We start from the raw sequence: 17,320 nt of genomic DNA, 5'->3' as shown, positions 1-17,320 counted from the left end.
ATGCCTAGTTTCTGCCATACTAATTTCCAGTTTTCCCAGCAGTTTTTGTCAAATAATGAATTCATATCTGAAAAGTTGGGATCTTTGGGTTTGTCAAACACTAGATTGCTATTTTTATTCACAATCTTGCCCTGTGAACCTAACCTATGCCACTGATCAACTAGTCTATTTCTTAGCCAATACCAAATGGTTTTGATGACTGTTGCTTTATAATATAGTTCTAGATCAGGTACAGCTAGACCACCTTCATTTAATTTTTTTTCATTACTTCCCTGGAAATTCTTGACCTTTTGTTGTTCCATATGAATTCTGTTGTTATTTTTTTCTAGGTCATTAAAATAGTTTCTTGGGAGTCTGATTGTATAGCACTAAATAAATAGATTAGTTTAGGGAGTATTGTCATCTTAATTATATTCGCTCGACCTATCCAAGAACACTATCCAAGAGAATGGTTGGGTAAATTATGGTATTTGAAGGTTATGGAATATTATTGTTCTGTAAGAAACGACCAACAGGAGGAATACAGAGAGGCTTGGAGAGACTTACATCAACTGATGCTAAGTGAAACGAGCAGAACTAGGGGATCATTATACACTTCAACAGTGATACTTTATGAGGATGTATTCTGATGGAAGTGGATATCTTCAACATAGAGAAGAACTAACCCAATTCCAATTGATCAATGATGGACAGAATCAGCTACACCCCAGAGAAGGAACACTGGGAAATGAGTGTAAACTGTGAGCATTTTTTTGTTTTGTTTTGTTTTGTTTCTCTTCCCAGATTATTTTTACCTTCCGAATACAATCCTTCCTTTGCAACAGCAACAACAAAATTCGGTTCTGCACATATATATTGTACCTAGGATATTCTATAAGATATTTAATGTGTATGAGAATGCCTGCCATCTAGGGGAGGGGGTGGAGGGAAGGAGGGGAAAAACTTGGAACAGAAGGGAGTACAAGGGATAATGTTGTAAAAAAAAAAAAAAAAATTTACCTATGCATATGTACTGTCAAAGAAAATGTTATAATTATAAAAATTAATAAAAAAGAAAAAAAAAAGAAACCACAATAAAGATCACAAATGATTTAGCAACCACCATTATAAAAAGCAGAAAACTTAGAATATGATACTCTAGAAGGTAAAGTTTGCATAGCCTTATAGCCAAGAATAATTTACTCTGCAAGACAGTATATTCCTAAAGTGGGGAAAAAAATGGATCTTTAATGAAATAGAAGATATCCAAGCATTCCTGAATGTAGACTAGAGTTACATGGAACCTTTGAAATGCAAACAAAGAAGCCAAGAGATACATAAAAAGGTAAAAAGATAAACATGAATTTAGAAAGATAAAGACTAACCTAGGATAAACTGTTTACATCTAAATAGGGAGAGATTATATGTCCCTTTTGAACGTTATCTCCCTGGGGTAACAAAGTCTAATTAGACCTAAGGCCTTGGAAGGATACTATTATGTCTTAATAATATTAATAGAAGAATGGAAAGGGAGGGAAAAAGTAATACACTAAGAACTGGGGGGGGAAGGGAAGGGAAAGGAAAATAAGAGAAATTATCTCATGTAATCAGGGTGTGCCGATAGAAATCTGAACCAACATGGAAGAGGTAAGGGGAATTTGTAACACTTAAACCTCACTGTCAACTCTCTTGCTCAAAGGAAGGAGAAATATATACATACACATGAAAACACACACAGAGTCAGGCATATTTCATTCAAAGAAATAGGAGGGGGAAGGAAAGGAAAGAAAGGGGAAGGAAAGGAAAGAAAGGAGAATAGGGGAATCAGATCTAATATGTACAAAATGTTTATAGCATTTTTAATTGTGATAAAAAATCAAAAACAGGTTGTATCGATCATTTGGAGAATGGCTGATAGATTGTTACATAAATGCAATGGAATACTATTGTACTAAAAGAAATGATAAAGGGCATAGGTCCTGAGAAACTTGGAAAAATTTATACCAATTGATGCAAAGGGAATTGAACAGAACCAGGAGAACAATTTGTAGAAAAACAAAGAATTGTAAAATCAGATTTAAAAGACTTAAGAACTCTGATCACTATTAAAGCACTAGCTAGCTTTTTCTCCCGCCCCATCTTGACCCCTCACTGAATCAGCTGAACCCCACCTTGTCCTCTTCTCCTGAGCCCTTGACCCTTACTCGGTCGCCAATGTTGTCTTGCCAAACTTAGCTTTGATTTATTTCCACCTTTCACTGCCTTCACTCCTATAAAATACTGATTGACATAGTTGGAGGAAATCTTGAAACCATGCTGACCAGGCCCACTACATGTTTGTGAGACAGTCTCCACTGGACCCTCACCACAGCAATGCAATTTTTTTATACTCTCCAATTGAATCACTTTTCCACTTATCACAATAACCTGAACAAACTTTGTCATCTTCCTTAAGCTTCCTGTGGCTTCATCAGCCCCTATTATCCCAGCTGAGAACCCTGTTGCATATTTCACTGAAAAATTGAGACCATTCACCAAAAAGTCCTTGTCCCCTCCTCCTCATCTCATTTCAGTTGGGTGTTTTCTGCAACAATATCCTCCTTCATTTGTGTCTCATATGAGGGGGAGGTACTTGCCAAGGCAAACTTTAATCTCCCCCTGTCTACTTGGCTGCTTCCTTACTGCTTACAAACATGCCCATTTCCCCTCCTCCCCCCTTACAAAACCCTCACTTGATGTCTTCATCTTCCGAAGCTTTCCTGTCCCTTTTTTGAATCATCTGCAATGTGGCTTCTGACCTCATCCAGCTGAAACTGCTCTCTCCAAAGTTACTGGTAATCTCATAATTACCAAAATTGAATGGCCTTTCCTTGTCCCTCATCCTCCTTTGCATCTCTGTAGCTGAGACACTGTTAATCATCCTCTTCTCCTTAAGAATCTCTTCTTGAATTGTACATGTTTAATATACACTGGATTACTTGCCTTTTAAGGGAGGGAAAAAATTTTGGAATACAAGGTTTTACAAAGGTGAATGTTGACAACTATCTATGCATGTGTTCTGAAAATAAACAGCTTTAATCAAACAAAAGAATTTCTTCTTGCTGGGTTTTCTGACACTACTTTGTGCTGGTTCTCCATGCTGACCCCTCCTCAGCCTCAGTTGCTTAATCTTACTCCAGGTCATGCCCACCTACTATGGGCTCTGTCTATCCAAGGCCACCTTTTTTCTCTTGATGATTTCATCACTTCCCATAGATTCAGTTATTATCTCTATGCTGATAATTCTCAAATCTGCCTATCTAGGCCTAGCTCCTGGCCTGATCTCTAAACTCCCTCTCTCCTACTTATTTGATACTCTTAAACTGGATATCCTGTACATATCTTAAATTCAACATGTCCAAAACTGATTTCATTGCCTTTTCCCCAAAGGACTCCCTGCTTCCTGATTTTCCAGACCCAGGCTCTTTACTCTCACCATGATCCAGATCTAATCACTTGCAAAATCCTGTGTACCCTCCTCATTGACATTGCCACCACTCTTGTACAGCTCCCTGGAACCCCATGACTGCAGGATTGCAATGGCCTGCTGGTTGGTCCCTTGGTTCCACTCCGTTCTCCTCTCAGCTGTCAAATTAATCTCAAAGTCTGACTGTGTCATCTCCCTGTTCATTAAACTCCCTGTTATTTCCAGGGTCAAATATGAAATCCTCTGCTCTGGGTCAGAGCCTGCATGGCTGGGCCCCATCCATTGGTCTTGACTTCCACCCTGTCTGTGGAGTCCAGCTCCTTGCTGTCTCCCCATCCAGATTTTCCAGGCATTTTTCCTGGCTTCCCTCAAGTCCCAGCTAAAACTCCACATTCCTCAGTCCTCCCGTAGCCTGGCACCTTCTTCCTTCTGTGGATTATCCCATTTGTCCTGCACGGATTTTGGCTGAACTTTGTGTTTACATCCCCCCCAGTAGATCTCCTTGAGAGCAAGGACTGTTTTTGCCCTTTTGGGTATCCCTAGCACTTAGCTCACGGTTCATGGCACACAGCAGGCATTTAATACATGCTTGTTAACTGATAGGATTCGGCCCAGTTCAGTGATATCACTGACTCAGGGAGGAGGGTGCCATATAGTGGTTGGAGATATGAGCCTGGAGATCAGGAGAGGGGTAAGGAATGGGGAAGGAGATCTGAGAATAATTAACATGGAAAGAATCCGTGGGGTAGTGAGTGCCCTCTGCCAGTATAGATCATGGCTCATCTGTAGCCTCCAGACTTAGGACTCTGAGGTTCAGTGATTTGCCTGTGGTGATGTGTCAGTCAGGACTTGAATCCAGGTCTTCCTGATTCTAAGACTAGTAGTTGCCATCCTTTTGTGTTGTTTGAAGGTACAGTTTCCAGTAGGTTGGAAGGTTTTATGGTGATTTGATTCACCATAACAATTAGGAGTTTAGAGTCAGTTGCATTTTCTGCTAAATTCTCTGAGATTGCTTGATCTGATCAGATCACTGCTTTGACTTGGAAGACCCCTAAGGTATCCTAGGGGCTATAGCAAATTTCTGGGAGAAGCAGGTAGATGGATCCTGCTTCTGACACTGCTGTGACCTTGGGCCAGACCGTTTAGCCCCTCATCCAAAAAGAAAGGAATATTATCTCCCAGCACTCTGGAGTCTTGTGAGATTTAAATAGGCCCTTACTAAAGGTGAGGTGATGTAGAAAAATGAACTTTTTTTTTTTTTTTTTTTTTTTTATTCTTTTTAACTTGAATCTCGGAGGTAATGTTACTCATTGCCTTGTTAGGCCCTTCTTAAATAAGGGTATTCATTCTCAAGCATTCTCAGGTTTGAAAGAATGGCCTCTCACACACTCCTCGATGTATTAGGGAAAAGTGGAGGTTAAGTGCAACCCCTTACAGGAAGCCATGTGCTCACTTCCTTCTGGTAAGAGAAGTGGACTTTTTCCATTTCTTTGGTGATATGCACACATCAGCCCTGGGCACTTGGTTTACTCGGAATAATGTGAAGCACTAAGGAAGGATTTTGTGTGAGGTAGGCTCCTTTTCTGTATTGAGCCCTAAGGGACAGATTAAGAGTATGGACATTTCTTTACTCGCTGCTATGAATCTTAATTTTTTCGTGATTTATATAGTTTGTTTATCGATGGACACTTTTACAACAGGATTTATGAAGCGGGGTCGGAGAACAATGCAGCGGTTGTAGCCGTAGAAACCCACACAATACACAAAATTGAAGAAGGGATTGGTAAGTCTGTCTGCTCAGGTGGTGCTTACTGACTTGAGTACACCGTACTGAATTTTCACTAGCCTCCTTTCCCTTGTGATCTGACTGTGCCCCTTGTAGAATGGTGTTGCCCTTTGGCACAAGCACGTTGAATGATCATTGCTTGCACCCACCTCCTACTTCTGGCCAAGTATACTACCCGGGGGGGGGAGGGGGGCAGATGGAGTCTCACATAGGACTCCAGACTCACAGATGTTTTGGCAGAGGATGTTTTTGGTTTGGATTGTAGCTGAGCAAAGCACATATTTGCTGCTTTTGATTAATAAACTTCACAGCAGCTAGGATTTCCTTAGTCTCACAAAAGGCCTGGCTAAATGTGGGTTTGGATTCTGGCTTTCTGAATGTCTGGAGTAACTGAGGAGTTTCTGTTTGCAGATGCTAGCGCCATCGAAGCCAATGAAGACATGGAAATTGCTTATCCCATCACCTGCGGGGAAAGCAAAGCCATCCTCCTCTGGAAGAAGTTTGTATGTCCAGGAATTAATGTAAAGTGTGTCAAGGTAACTTTCCCTCCCTTTCTGTGCCTTCCTCATATGGGCTTCTTGCATGCAGGGGGCTTGTTGGTGCCTCCAAACCTGCCCTGCTCTCTTTGTCCCTCTGACTACTAGGTGTTTCTTTGTATTTGAGGTCACAGCAACAAGTCAGAGAACAGCCTTCAGCAGCCCATGAGTGTCCGGCAAGACTGCTCTTCATGTGCCAGTCTTATAAGCCACAGCTGCTCTCACAGAGAGTAATTACCACCTGTGGTGTCCTCTTTTAATTAGGAGGGGCTAGGGGGTTCCACCAGCACAGTCCCCTCCCTCCCCCCAGTGCAGGACCACTCCCCAGGAGGATTTCACCCACATTATTCTGAATGCTGCATCAGGCAGCATGAGGGGATGGCCCAGGTCAGCAGAACGCCCACTCTGCTTGCCTCCTTCTCCTACCCTTGGTGACTTGGGCACTGATCTGGGGGGTATTGTGGGAGGGGCTGGGGGGATTTTTCTTTGGCACAGGGAGGGCAGGCTCAGAGCTGTGAGAGCAGGAGCTAGGATGAAGCAGGCTGGGCATGGGCCAGGAGGGGGTCTGCACATCTCCACAGGGCCACCCCAGTACCGGGGCCTCTGTCTCTGGACTCTGGTGTCTTTTTGCCTTTTGCCTGGCTGAGTTGACGCCTGTTGTTTGACTTTGCTTTTTGGCTTCAGTTCAATGATCAATTGATCAGCCCCAAACATTTTGTTCATCTGGCTGGCAAGTCCACCCTGAAGGACTGGAAGAGAGCCATTCGTCTGGGTGGGATCATGCTGAGGTAAGCTCTCCTGGCAGCTGTCAGCCCTGGACAGGCCTTGACCAACAAATCCACAGGGTTGTTTTCCCCTCCCATATAAAGTGTCATGCATCTTTGTCTTGCTGGCTTGGCTGGCATAGCTGATTTATTTATCTGATGGCACCTGAAGACCCTGACCACTTCCGGGAGGGGAGCCGGTCCAGACCAGTGCTGGAAATTTCCGTAAAGCCAGATCACAGGGCAGAGATGCCAGCAGAGGGGGGCATTCAGAGACTGCCTGCATTGTACGTCCTGCTAAGCTGGAGCGGGAGTAGGAGAGAAATGGGACTAGTGCGGGGCAAAAAGCTCCAGTCCTCTCCCTTGAATTGAGGGAGCTAGCTTTCATTTCCTTTTGGGCTGGTTTGATGGTGATGGAGAGTTCTGGGTCAAGGACAGTGGCTTAAAGAGCTTATATGTAAACTTGGGCATTGCTGCTCTGTACACGTACACACAGTGCACACACCCTCACTCACTCACTGGAGCCTTACTTAATCATACTCCTGGAAGACATCCGTAAGTCATTTTACATTGGGTTTTACATGGGATAGGAAATGTAACCTGCATTTATAAGAATATTCCAAATTGTGGGGTGTAGAGTTACATGGGAACACACACACACACACACACACACACACACACACACACACACACACACTTATAAATAATTTAGTCCCACTCCCTCATAAGTATAGATGGGGACTCAGGCCTATTGAGGGGAGGTCACTTGCCCGAGATGATTAGGTATCAGCAAATTTCAGAGCCTTGCTTGGCCTGCTCCCTCCAGGTTCAGTGATGTCTCCCTGCCGGTGTTTTATTGCCTTTATTTTCTTAGGTGAAATTGCACTAAGGTTACCGTGTGTGCTTTAAGCACTCACCCAGATGATCTTTGAGAATCCCATCTCCTTGCATACTTGTGATGTGGGCAAGGGCTGTGCTTCCCTCCTTAGCACTTTGCTCTTCAGAACCACAGAATCTCAGACCTGAAAGGGAGCTGGCTGCACAGTAGCCCCAGGAAGGGCCCTCCCCGCCTCTGCATGGAGATCTCCGTGAGGAGAGAGTCCCCCTTTCTGCTTTTGGTTACCTCTACATTTTAGGAAGTCTTAGCCTGGTGTTGGCGCTGCGGTTTGAGATGAGAAAGGGCCTTAGAGGCCATCAGGTCTACCTCCCTCATTCTGGGGATGAGAAAGCCGAGGCACCAGAGGCTATGGGCCTTGCTCAGCTTCCTGAGCTACTCTGAATGAGTGGGAGCAGAATGCACACTCGGGTCCGCCCGACTGCATCCAGGGCTCGCTCCCCCGCCACCTCACTGCCTTGGGACTTTGGCTTGTCTCACCAGGGAAGCTAATCATGTGCCCCCCGTGTCCCAGGCCCAAAAGGGTTTGGGGGTGGCCATCAGAGAACCTGTTCTTGAGGTCTGGTAAAGCCGAGCCCTGAGCCCAGAGAACAGGAGGGAGGGCCAAATCCTGGCAAGGCAGCAGGTACCATTGTGACAGGAGGGCCCACTGTGATGAAAGTGTCTCCAGGCCCCATCCAGGCCCTGGCCCTGGAGACGGCAGTGTCTTGTGGGCCCAGCTCCAGGCAAGTGCTCTCTCGTGGACAGTCCAGCAGGACCCGGGTTTTCTCCATTCGGAGTCGCACAATACCTGCTGTTGTCAGTGAGGAGGGAGGGAATGCCGCTGCTGAGGCTTGGGCTGCTTGAAAGGGGTTTGCCAGCCCTGTCCAGGCTCAGAAACCACATCCCAGCCGCCGCCTCCCTGCTCTGACCTCCCTCTGGGGTCTTTAACTCGGGACACAGCTTGTTTGCACGACCTCCTGCTTCCATTCCTTCTGGGTTTGGTTTCCACAGGCCTGGGGGGGCAGCAGACCAGGGCAGTCTGTTATTGCTCCGAGAAAGAGGGGCTCTGTGTGTGTGTGGGGGGGCTATGAATAGTAATAAGCTCATGAAGATTTTCTATAAGTTGAGGAATTTTGGATGGTGCTTGACACTTTTGTTTTAGCCCTGTATGTAGAATCCAGACGTGTCTGAGATTTTTGTGTATTTTCCCTCCATTCAGGAAGATGATGGACTCTGGGCAGATAGACTTTTACCAACATGACAAGGTTTGCTCCAATACCTGCAGAAGCACCAAATTTGACCTCCTGATCAGCAGTGCCCGCGCACCTGTGCCGGGGCAGCAGACAGGCATGGTGCAGACGCCCGCTTCGGCTGATGGTAGGGGGTAGGACACCACCTGAACACATGCTTTGTCTTTCTGTAGTCCTCTCCTCTTGCTCCTCCCCCTCCCTTGTTCACTCGCTCCCCAGCTACAAGTGTCCTCATAGGGGGCAGGAAGGAGACCCCCTAGGAAACAGGCCCCTTCTCATCCTGATGGGGGTCTCCTTTGGCCCTCTGGAGCATTTGTGCCCCTTTTGTGAGTCCACCCCCTCAGCAGCTATGGATCTGTCTGTCCCTTTACTGGATCTTATTCAAGACTTGACTGTCAGGTGTTGGTTGGTTTTCTTGGAGTCAGACTAGGGAGTGAATACAGGTTGCCCAGGCTGGACTCTAGAAACCCAGCTCTGGCCACAGCTTCCCTGTGATCCTCATGGTGGCTGGCAGCGAGAACTCGGTGCCTCCTGTGCCACAGACCCCCTGAGCTCTCCCTCTGATGACCCTTGAGCAGGTGGAGTCACACAGATCGCCATTTCAGAGGAGAACATGGACGAGGCAGGACTAGAGTGGAACTCAGCTCTCACTGCAGCTGTCACCATGGCCACAGAGGAAGGGCTGAAGAAGGACCCCGAGGAGATTTCAGGTACCCATGAGGCGACCTTGGGCAACTGAGTCTGCCCATCACCCCCTTCTCCCGGACACTTGGACCATTTGTGACGCTTTTTATGATTACTGAGAGTTACAGTCTCAAGTCTCTCTTTCCCCTACCTCTCTCTTTCCCTCTCTTTCTTCTCACTTTCTTACCTTCTTTTTATGCTCTCCATCTCTGTCTCTCACTTTGTGTTTCTGTCTGTCTGTCCCTCTCTGTCTCCGTCTCTGTCTCTGTCTCTCTGTCTCTCTGTCTCTCTCTCTCTCTCTCTCTCTCTCTCTCTGTCCCTCTCTGTCTCCATTCCTGTTTCTGTCTCTGTCTCTGTCTCTCTCTCTCTCTGTCTCTGTGTCTCTGTCTCTCTCTATCTCCCCTTCTCTCCTTCTCTCCCTTCTCCATCTCCCTCTGCCCTCTCTTGCCTTTTTTCCCTCCCCTCCCTCTTTCTGGGTCTCTTTCTCTCCATCATTCCCCCAGCACATTTCAAAAGCCAGCCCTCCTCTGAACTCCAGAAGGAGAATCGAGGGGGGTGCAAACAGGTGCCTTTCTGGACACCCTGGATATCATTTTCAGAGGCAGTCCTTAAAAGCACTGTGGGGACACGGTTGCCCCTCCACCCCAGTATGATGGCCCCTGCTCTGATCTCCCCTCCCCCCGGGCAGCTGCTCTGAGGAGGCGGCTCCCCCGCCCCAGCCACCACATAGAGCACTAGCCATGCTGTCCATTCTCCAAGTTCCCTCTTCCTCCTTGTGCCAGAAGACACCCTGATGTTCTGGAAGGGCATAGCTGACGTGGGGCTCATGGAGGAGGTGGTCTGCAACATTCAGAAGGAGATTGAGGAGCTGCTCAGGGGTGTTCAGCAAAGGCTCCTTCAGGCCCCCTTTCAGATTACAGGTGAGCCAAAAACGTGACCTGGGCAATCAGCAGATTTATTATAAAATTAACAATGAGCCTAAGAATAGCTCACCTTTTCACAACACCCACTGCACACCCATTACCCCTTGGAGCTCCTCCAGAGTCCTCTGCAGCAGGTGCTATTTTACCTTCATTTACAAATGAGGAAACTAAGATCAGAGAGGTCTTACGGGGTCACATCCTTGGGAAGAGGGATTTTTCCAGATTTTGGAAGGCAGGGGTAGCAGATGATCTGAAACATGGGTCAGGAAGGTTGGGGCATCGGGGGGGGGCGGGGAGGCTGGCCTGGAGGTGGCAGGTGAGCCCCTGATGGTAGAGAGGGAAGCGCCTGCCTGCTGCCCTCACCCTTGTGGGCTCTTCTTCCAGATGCTGCTGTCCTCAACAATGTAGCCCACACCTTTGGCCTTATGGACACGGTCAAGAGGGTTTTGGATAACAGGAGGAGCCAGACGGAGCAAGGAGAAGAACACTTTCTCTTCACTCTGACAGGTGACAGTCTGATAGATTTTAGACTTCTCTGCCCTTCAGTCCTCGCAGGGACCAGCACAAGAACTTGTCATTGACCCGGGAGGAAAGGGTAAACCTTTTTATCCAAAGTCATATCAGAAAGTATCATAGCAAGGTTTTGTATAAGGGAAAAAACTGTATAACAATGAGAGCTATCCAAAAGTGATAATGAAGATTGATTTAGAAATTGTGATATCCTAGCAAAATGGAATGAGCTGCTTCAAAAGCAAATAGGTTCCCCCTATTGAAGGTGGGCAGGTGAAAGCTGGATAGTGCTGTGGGTAGAGCGGGGTATTCTGAATCTGCGACAGGGAGAGAGGACAGAGCAGATGGCTTCTGAGCTCCCCTGCACCTCAGTGCTTCTTCGTCTGCAGCTCCAGGAGGAGCCCGCGGATGTGCCAGCAGAAATGGATGTAGAAGTGGCACGGGCCTCCAGAGTAAAATTTGTTTCCATTGACAGCATTTCCATTTCAGCTTGAGCAAGCATTTCCTTCCCAACAGTCAACGTAGTACAGCCAGGACACGTAGCATTATGTGAGGAAACAGGAGACCTGGAGAGGTCCAGCCAGGCCTTCCCTTCTGACTCCAGTCCGGGACCCCTGCCACCACAGCCAGGGGTCCCCCAGGGAGCCCTAGAAGGCCACCCCTTTGGCAGAATTGGTCTGTTCCCCACCAGTCTTGACCCTTTCTTTTGACTTGCCCATGTTGCTTTATCTCTGGTAATAACGAACAGTGGGAATATGTGAGCTCCTTGAAAACTCATCTTGTTTTTGCCTTTATTTATCTAACTAGCACTTTGCACAGTGCCTGGCACATATGCTTCTTGACTTTAAATCCATGTTAAATCAGATTTAAATCTGAGCCAAAGGAGCAGAAGGACTATGACAGGAGTGTGCAGTGCAGGATGAGAGATGGTCCAGGGCCTGGAGGGGGGTCTCACAGCAAGGGTCAGCCGGATCACAGGACGGGCGAGTGACTAGTGCCTGGTCAGGAGGCTCTCAGAGCCGGGGGGGAATTGGTCTCTTCTCTTAGAGCCAAGGAATTGCCAGAATGGGGAGGGACAGGGAAAGCTCTCTGCTTCATTAAAAAAAATCCCCATGGCATCTGTGTGGAGGATAGACTTGGGAAGCTGGTGCAAAGGCACTGCCATAATCTGGGTAGGAGGCGGCGAGGCCGGCATGAGCACGGTGGCTCAGGAGCAAGACTGCAGAGATTTGGCAGCTGCCAACCTCTGAGGAAGTCATGGGGAGGAAGAAGAGGGACTGTGCTTGGGACACTGAGTGTGAGAGGCAGCCGCGAAGGGTCCAGGAGCAGCGACAGACTGAGACCGGAGCACACGGGGGACACGAGGGATTCTCTTGCCACAAAGAGACTCAGGGAAACCTGTGGTTTTAGGACAGGCCCTCTCTCTCCCCACTGCTTCCAAAGCAGCCATCTAACTACAGGAGTTTTTCCTTCTATTGAATTTAAGTTTGCCATTTTGGAGCTTCCTCCCACTGCTTCTGTTTTTACTTCTGGAGCCCTGCAGAACAAATTTACTCTCTTCTGCACAAGAGCTCTTCACATACTTTAGCATTGCCACCATGTAATCTTCCTTTTTCCATCTGATCCTCAGTTAACAGGACTTGAGATCCTTCCCCATCCTGGTTGTCTTCCCAAATCTTCTCTGACAGCCCAGTGTCATTCCAGCTGTGGGGCTGAACACAGTCATAAACACCAGAGAGCATTCTACGCCTCTCGGGGCAGCCTGAGAGGCCGTTAGTTTTGTTGGCTGCTGTGTCACAATCTTAACTCATACTGAGTTTCTAGTCCATTAAGACCCCTAAATAATTTTCAGACCAGCTGCTATTTAGCAGCTTTTACTTGGGAAGATGATTTTTTTTTTTTTTTTTGAAGTGTAAGTACAAGTACAAGATGATGAGAATAATCCTCTCTGTACATGCATTGCATTTGCACAAGTGTTCACATGTATGGGCAAGGGGCATTGGGGCAGGGAGCCCTGTGATTTCTCCATGCCTAGGGACAGCTGTAATTCACCAGATAGGGCAATCAGTGTGGCCGCAGCAAGTGGCAGAGCCCTTTTTGGGGTCACACTTTACACAGGAAGCTCCTTACTTAGACTTGCTTCTCTCTGAATGAGGTCCCCGCCCCAGGCTCTGCTCTTTGGGCTGTTTTTGTTCAGCGTAGGTAGAGCAGGCCCAGACCCTGGGAAGAAAGAATGGAAGTCTAGAAGTGGGTATGTCCTGGGAGAATAGTGTGTGTATTTCCCACGGGGGGGTCCTCAGATGCAGGACTTGGCTCAGCAAGCAGATCTGGGGTCCGAGACAATCATCTGGTGGGCCACTGCCCGTGAGGGGCTAAGTTTATAAGTTTATGGCCCTAAGTGTCAGAGGTGAGATTTGCACCCAGGATTTGTGGACTCCATTCTAACACTCTCCGGCACACTACACTACTTCTGTCATGTTGTTGTTGATAAATAACATCTTTTGAAAATATCATTAAAAATTTGAAGAGATTTTCCTATTCTTTAAATGAAAATTGTGTTTTCCTTGTAGACCTGGAACGCCAGTTGGAAGAGCAGAAGAAGCAGGCCCAGGAGCACAGGCTGAAGGCACAGACTGTGCAGAATGTGGTCCTGATGCCCATGAACAACCCTAAGCCGCCCAAGAGGCCTCGCCTCCAGCGTCCCGCCTCTACCACCGTCCTGAGCCCCTCACCCCCCGTCCAGCAGCCTCAGTTCACCGTCATCTCACCCATCGCCATAGCGCCCGTGGGCCAGTCCTTCTCCATGGGCAACCTTCCCATGGCCACCCTCAGCCAGGGCTCCAGCCCCGTGACTGTGCACACGTTGCCTTCCGGCTCTCAGCTCTTCCGCTACGCCACCGTCGTCTCCTCTGCCAAGACCAGCTCCCCCGATGCAGTGACCATCCATCCCTCCTCCAGCCTGGCGCTGCTGAGCTCGGCCGCCATGCAGGACGGGGGCGCCCTGGGCAACATGGCCACGGTGGTGAGTCCCGTGGAGCTGGTGGCCATGGAGTCCGGCCTGACCTCGGCCATCCAGGCCGTGGAGAGCACTTCAGAGGACGGGCAGACCATCATTGAGATTGACCCGGCCCCAGACCCGGAGGCCGAGGAGCCTGAGGGCAAGGCCCTCATCCTGGAGACTGAGCTGAGGACTGAGGAGAAGGTGGTGGCGGAGATCGAGGAGCACCAGCACCAAGTGCACAATGTGGAGATTGTGGTCCTGGAGGATTAACTGGGGGCCGGGGGCCAGGAGACTCATTCTTTGTTTGGGATTTTAATGGTTTGTTCATTTTTACCACTGTCCTGCTCATTTCCACATAGGATCCTTTTTTGTTTTGTTTTGTTTTTCCAATTTAAAAAAAAAAAAAAAAAAAAAAAGGAAGAAAAATCTCAGTAATGTGACTGAACGTGCTGGTCCCCTGCCTCCCCCTCCCCTGCCAGGTAAGCCATGGACAAGATCAATTGCCCTTCTTGAGGGAAGGGAGGAGACTGCTCTGTGGCCCGCCTCGCTGCTGCCTAGAGTGTTCTTTTAGACGCGCCAACCAACAGGGTGACCAGGACCTCCGTCCAGAGGCTCTGCCCAGGCTGCTCTGTGGGAGTGTTTGTGCCGCCCAGAATGGAGCCTTTGCTCCTGGGGAAGAAGAGTGGGCCCCTGAGGGCCAAGGGAAGGCTGGCAGAGGAAGATGGGGGGGTGTCCTTCAACAAGGATGTGGGCAGGAAGGGCCCTCCCTCCCCAGGCCCCCAGAGGGCCACAGCCTGTGGGAAGGGCCTTGGGAGGAAGGGGGGGGGAGTGGCCACAGGGCTTTCCTTCAAGACAGCGAGGTCCCCAGGTAGGTCCTCCCCACTGCCCCCAGCTGGAAGCTTGGCAACCTCTGGGGGAGGAGTCCCGATCATCAGATTCTGGCCCTCCCTCCCTTCCCCACTCTGGTGCTGGTTGATCTGGGGATGATTTCACCTTTTCCCTTGTGAGCCCGTGCTCTGAAGCCATCATTTCTTCTCATTGCATAACTCCAGGAGCAAGAGAATTCTCCAGATCAGCTGCTGCTCTGACTTGGAAGCGTTCCCCCCCTTTTTTTTGGCTTTGGAATCTAAAACAGCCGCCCAGGTCTTGGTGCTTCCTCTGATCCTTATCACTATCCCTAAACCCCAGGTGGCTGTCTGCTGGAAACCAAACCTTTCCAGGCTTTGGATGAGAACTGCAGAACCCCTCCTCCCCGTTTGCCCCTCCCACCATGTCCCTTCATTATTTCTTTTACTTTGGATGCTGCTGTTGCTGCAAGATACTGAGCTGGTAGCAGCCATTTGGGCAGAAACTGATGCTGTAACCAGCCCTTTTGGTGGGCACCAAGCCGATGTCTCCTCCTGCGAGAGCTGGACTCCCCAGGAAAGAAGCATTGTCTGTGACATATTATAGGAAATGTACCGGGAATGTCAATAATAATGTATCTGGGGGTTTTGTTCAGTTTCCCTTTTTTCTCTCTAAGGGCTTTGGGACGTGGGGCAGCTCTGTCTCTTTTCCCTTTTGGCTTCCTCTTGCCTTGGGATTGGGGGGGGCAGGGGGCAGGAGGAAGCTGATTGGGGTGCAGGAGATGTAGGGGACCTACTGGATTCCAGACTGAGAAGGAGCCCCCCACACTTGGCCAGAGGGAAGGAGGCAGGGTTGGGGGAATTGGATATTTTTTATTAAAAGGAAAATTTGACCCATGGTTTCTTGTCTCTGGAGGGCACCTACTTGGAGCAGCCACCTTCTTTACCTCAGAGGCTGGAGAAGTAGTCAGTTGACTGGGGTTGCAGGAGCAGCTGCTAGGCGTAGGGAGAGGAATGGGGAAGCCCTAGGCTGGGCAGAGGGCTTATGGGCCCCTGGGCAGTCCCTCAGTTAACGAAGATTCTTCTGAGGAAATCCCAGCTCCCGGCCTGGGGCCTTCCCCTCCCCTCAGTCCTCCCTGCAGATGCCAAAGGGAAGAAAAAGTGGCCTCCAAAGCCAGCAGGTGAGGCTTCTGCCTCCGCCAGGGTTTGGGCTCTGGCTTTCCAAGTTCCCCAAGACACTTTTTTCAGAAGAATGAACCATTAGCAGCAAACGGGCTCCCTTGGTACATAGAACAATATCCTCTTTCAAGCTGGAAGGGACTGTGGACATTATGACAGTCCAGCTCAGTCCAACATTTTGTAGCTGAGGCAACTAAAGCTCACATCAGAGCTGAGATTTGAACCCAGGCCCTCTGACGGAATTGAGCACTCCCCATTCCAAACCCAGGACCACCTACCTGCCAGGCCTGGAGATTTCTCTCCCTAAGTAGTTGTGCCACAGGCAGACCTCACTTTCCTGTGAATGTTTTCCAGCTCCCCTGGAACACACAGCTTGGGTCAGAAGGAGGCAGCCCTGCAGTCGAGAGGACCTGGGTTCAATCAGGGTCTCTAGTCCAAGCTGGATTAGATTAATTCATCTTTGAAGTCTTTTTCAACTCTAAAATATCTCAAGTGAAAAAAAGCATCCCCCTCACGGACTGTTGGTGGTGCACCTGTTGGGCTTTTCTTGGGTGGAATCCATTTTTCTTCACCAGCAGAGTTGTTCCCCTGGTGAAAATAAAGAGCTTCGCTGCTTTCCCACCTCTGCCTCGCCCGTCGTAACCAGTCTGTTGCCAAGGCCAGGCTGCTTCCTAGTTAAGGGCTAAGGAGACTCGCCCCTTCCCACTTCTAAGCAGCTGAGTTCATTGATGCCAGAGAAGAAGGAAACGTGGACGTTGTACCTAAGTGTCCAGCACAGTGCGAAAGGTGCTCGAGTGCGTTAAGTGCTTGCTGGGTGCCAAGCGGAGCGCTGAAGGAGAAGGAAAGCATGATAGAGTGTGCAAATGCTTACTGTGTACCAGGAACTGTGTATAAAATAAAAGCAGTCCTGCTAACTGCTCAGCCCTCTCTGGGTTCTCCCCTGAGGGGGGTGGGCGGCCCGTAAGGCCCCCTCCAGCTCAGTGGTGGTATGGCTTTGAGTACAGTGCTTATAGCAAAATTGGCAAGGTCGGGGCATGCAATGGGACAATCTCTGGAACTCAGTGTGCCAAGGAGGGCAGAACTCGGAGTCAGCAAACTGCCTGGGGCTGAGGTCAGGGGAGCTGAGTTCAAGTTCTACCTCAGATACTTAGCTGTGTGACCTTGGACAAGTCACTTAACGCTGATTGCTGTCCACTCCCCCACCCCCCCAAAAAAGTCCCTCTACACCATCTAAATGGGAAGGGGGCAGCACAGCATGTAAAAGGAGGAGACATCTGGGGGTCTGGTGGGAAATTATCTGAGGAAGTATGAGATTCGCTGTTAAATTCATCTGAAAATCATGACGTCCTTGAAAGCTGCAGAGTGGGAAAGGAAGGAGCTTCCTTAGCTGCCCTCAGTAAACCTGGCTGTCAGGTGGGGAAATTGGAGTAACAAGTGAAGGAAGGTATCGTACCCAGATAGCCTCAATTGGGGGGAGCTGTGTGCTCTTTGACCTCTCGAAGGGCTTCTCCTTCAAAGAT

At 48.7% G+C, this 17,320-nt stretch overlaps 1 protein-coding gene across 9 annotated transcripts in view; it reads left to right on the top strand.

The window, feature by feature from the left end:
• GMEB1 (glucocorticoid modulatory element binding protein 1) overlaps positions 1–14,207 on the top strand; it is a 39,009-nt gene extending 24,802 nt beyond the window's left edge. For 5 of the 9 annotated variants that reach the window (XM_074305594.1, XM_074305591.1, XM_074305592.1 and 2 more), the window contains 8 exons: positions 5,146–5,228; positions 5,643–5,767; positions 6,452–6,555; positions 8,628–8,785; positions 9,234–9,368; positions 10,125–10,262; positions 10,650–10,772; positions 13,346–14,207. In XM_074305594.1, coding sequence (XP_074161695.1) covers positions 5,146–5,228; positions 5,643–5,767; positions 6,452–6,555; positions 8,628–8,785; positions 9,234–9,368; positions 10,125–10,262; positions 10,650–10,772; positions 13,346–14,046 — 1,567 coding nt within the window. In that variant the 3' untranslated portion in view covers positions 14,047–14,207. Of the gene's footprint in view, positions 1–161; positions 741–4,760; positions 5,016–5,145; positions 5,229–5,642; positions 5,768–6,451; positions 6,556–8,627; positions 8,786–9,233; positions 9,369–10,124; positions 10,263–10,649; positions 10,773–13,345 lie in introns of those variants that run through there. The other 4 variants (XM_074305596.1, XM_074305590.1, XM_074305595.1 and 1 more) reach the window with 3 other exon arrangements.
• The last annotated feature ends 3,113 nt before the right edge of the window (positions 14,208–17,320 follow it).

The sequence above is a fragment of the Sminthopsis crassicaudata genome, chromosome 3 (assembly GCF_048593235.1).
Source record: "Sminthopsis crassicaudata isolate SCR6 chromosome 3, ASM4859323v1, whole genome shotgun sequence".
Lineage (NCBI taxonomy): Eukaryota > Metazoa > Chordata > Mammalia > Dasyuromorphia > Dasyuridae > Sminthopsis > Sminthopsis crassicaudata.
This window is presented reverse-complemented; position numbering and strand designations above follow the sequence as displayed.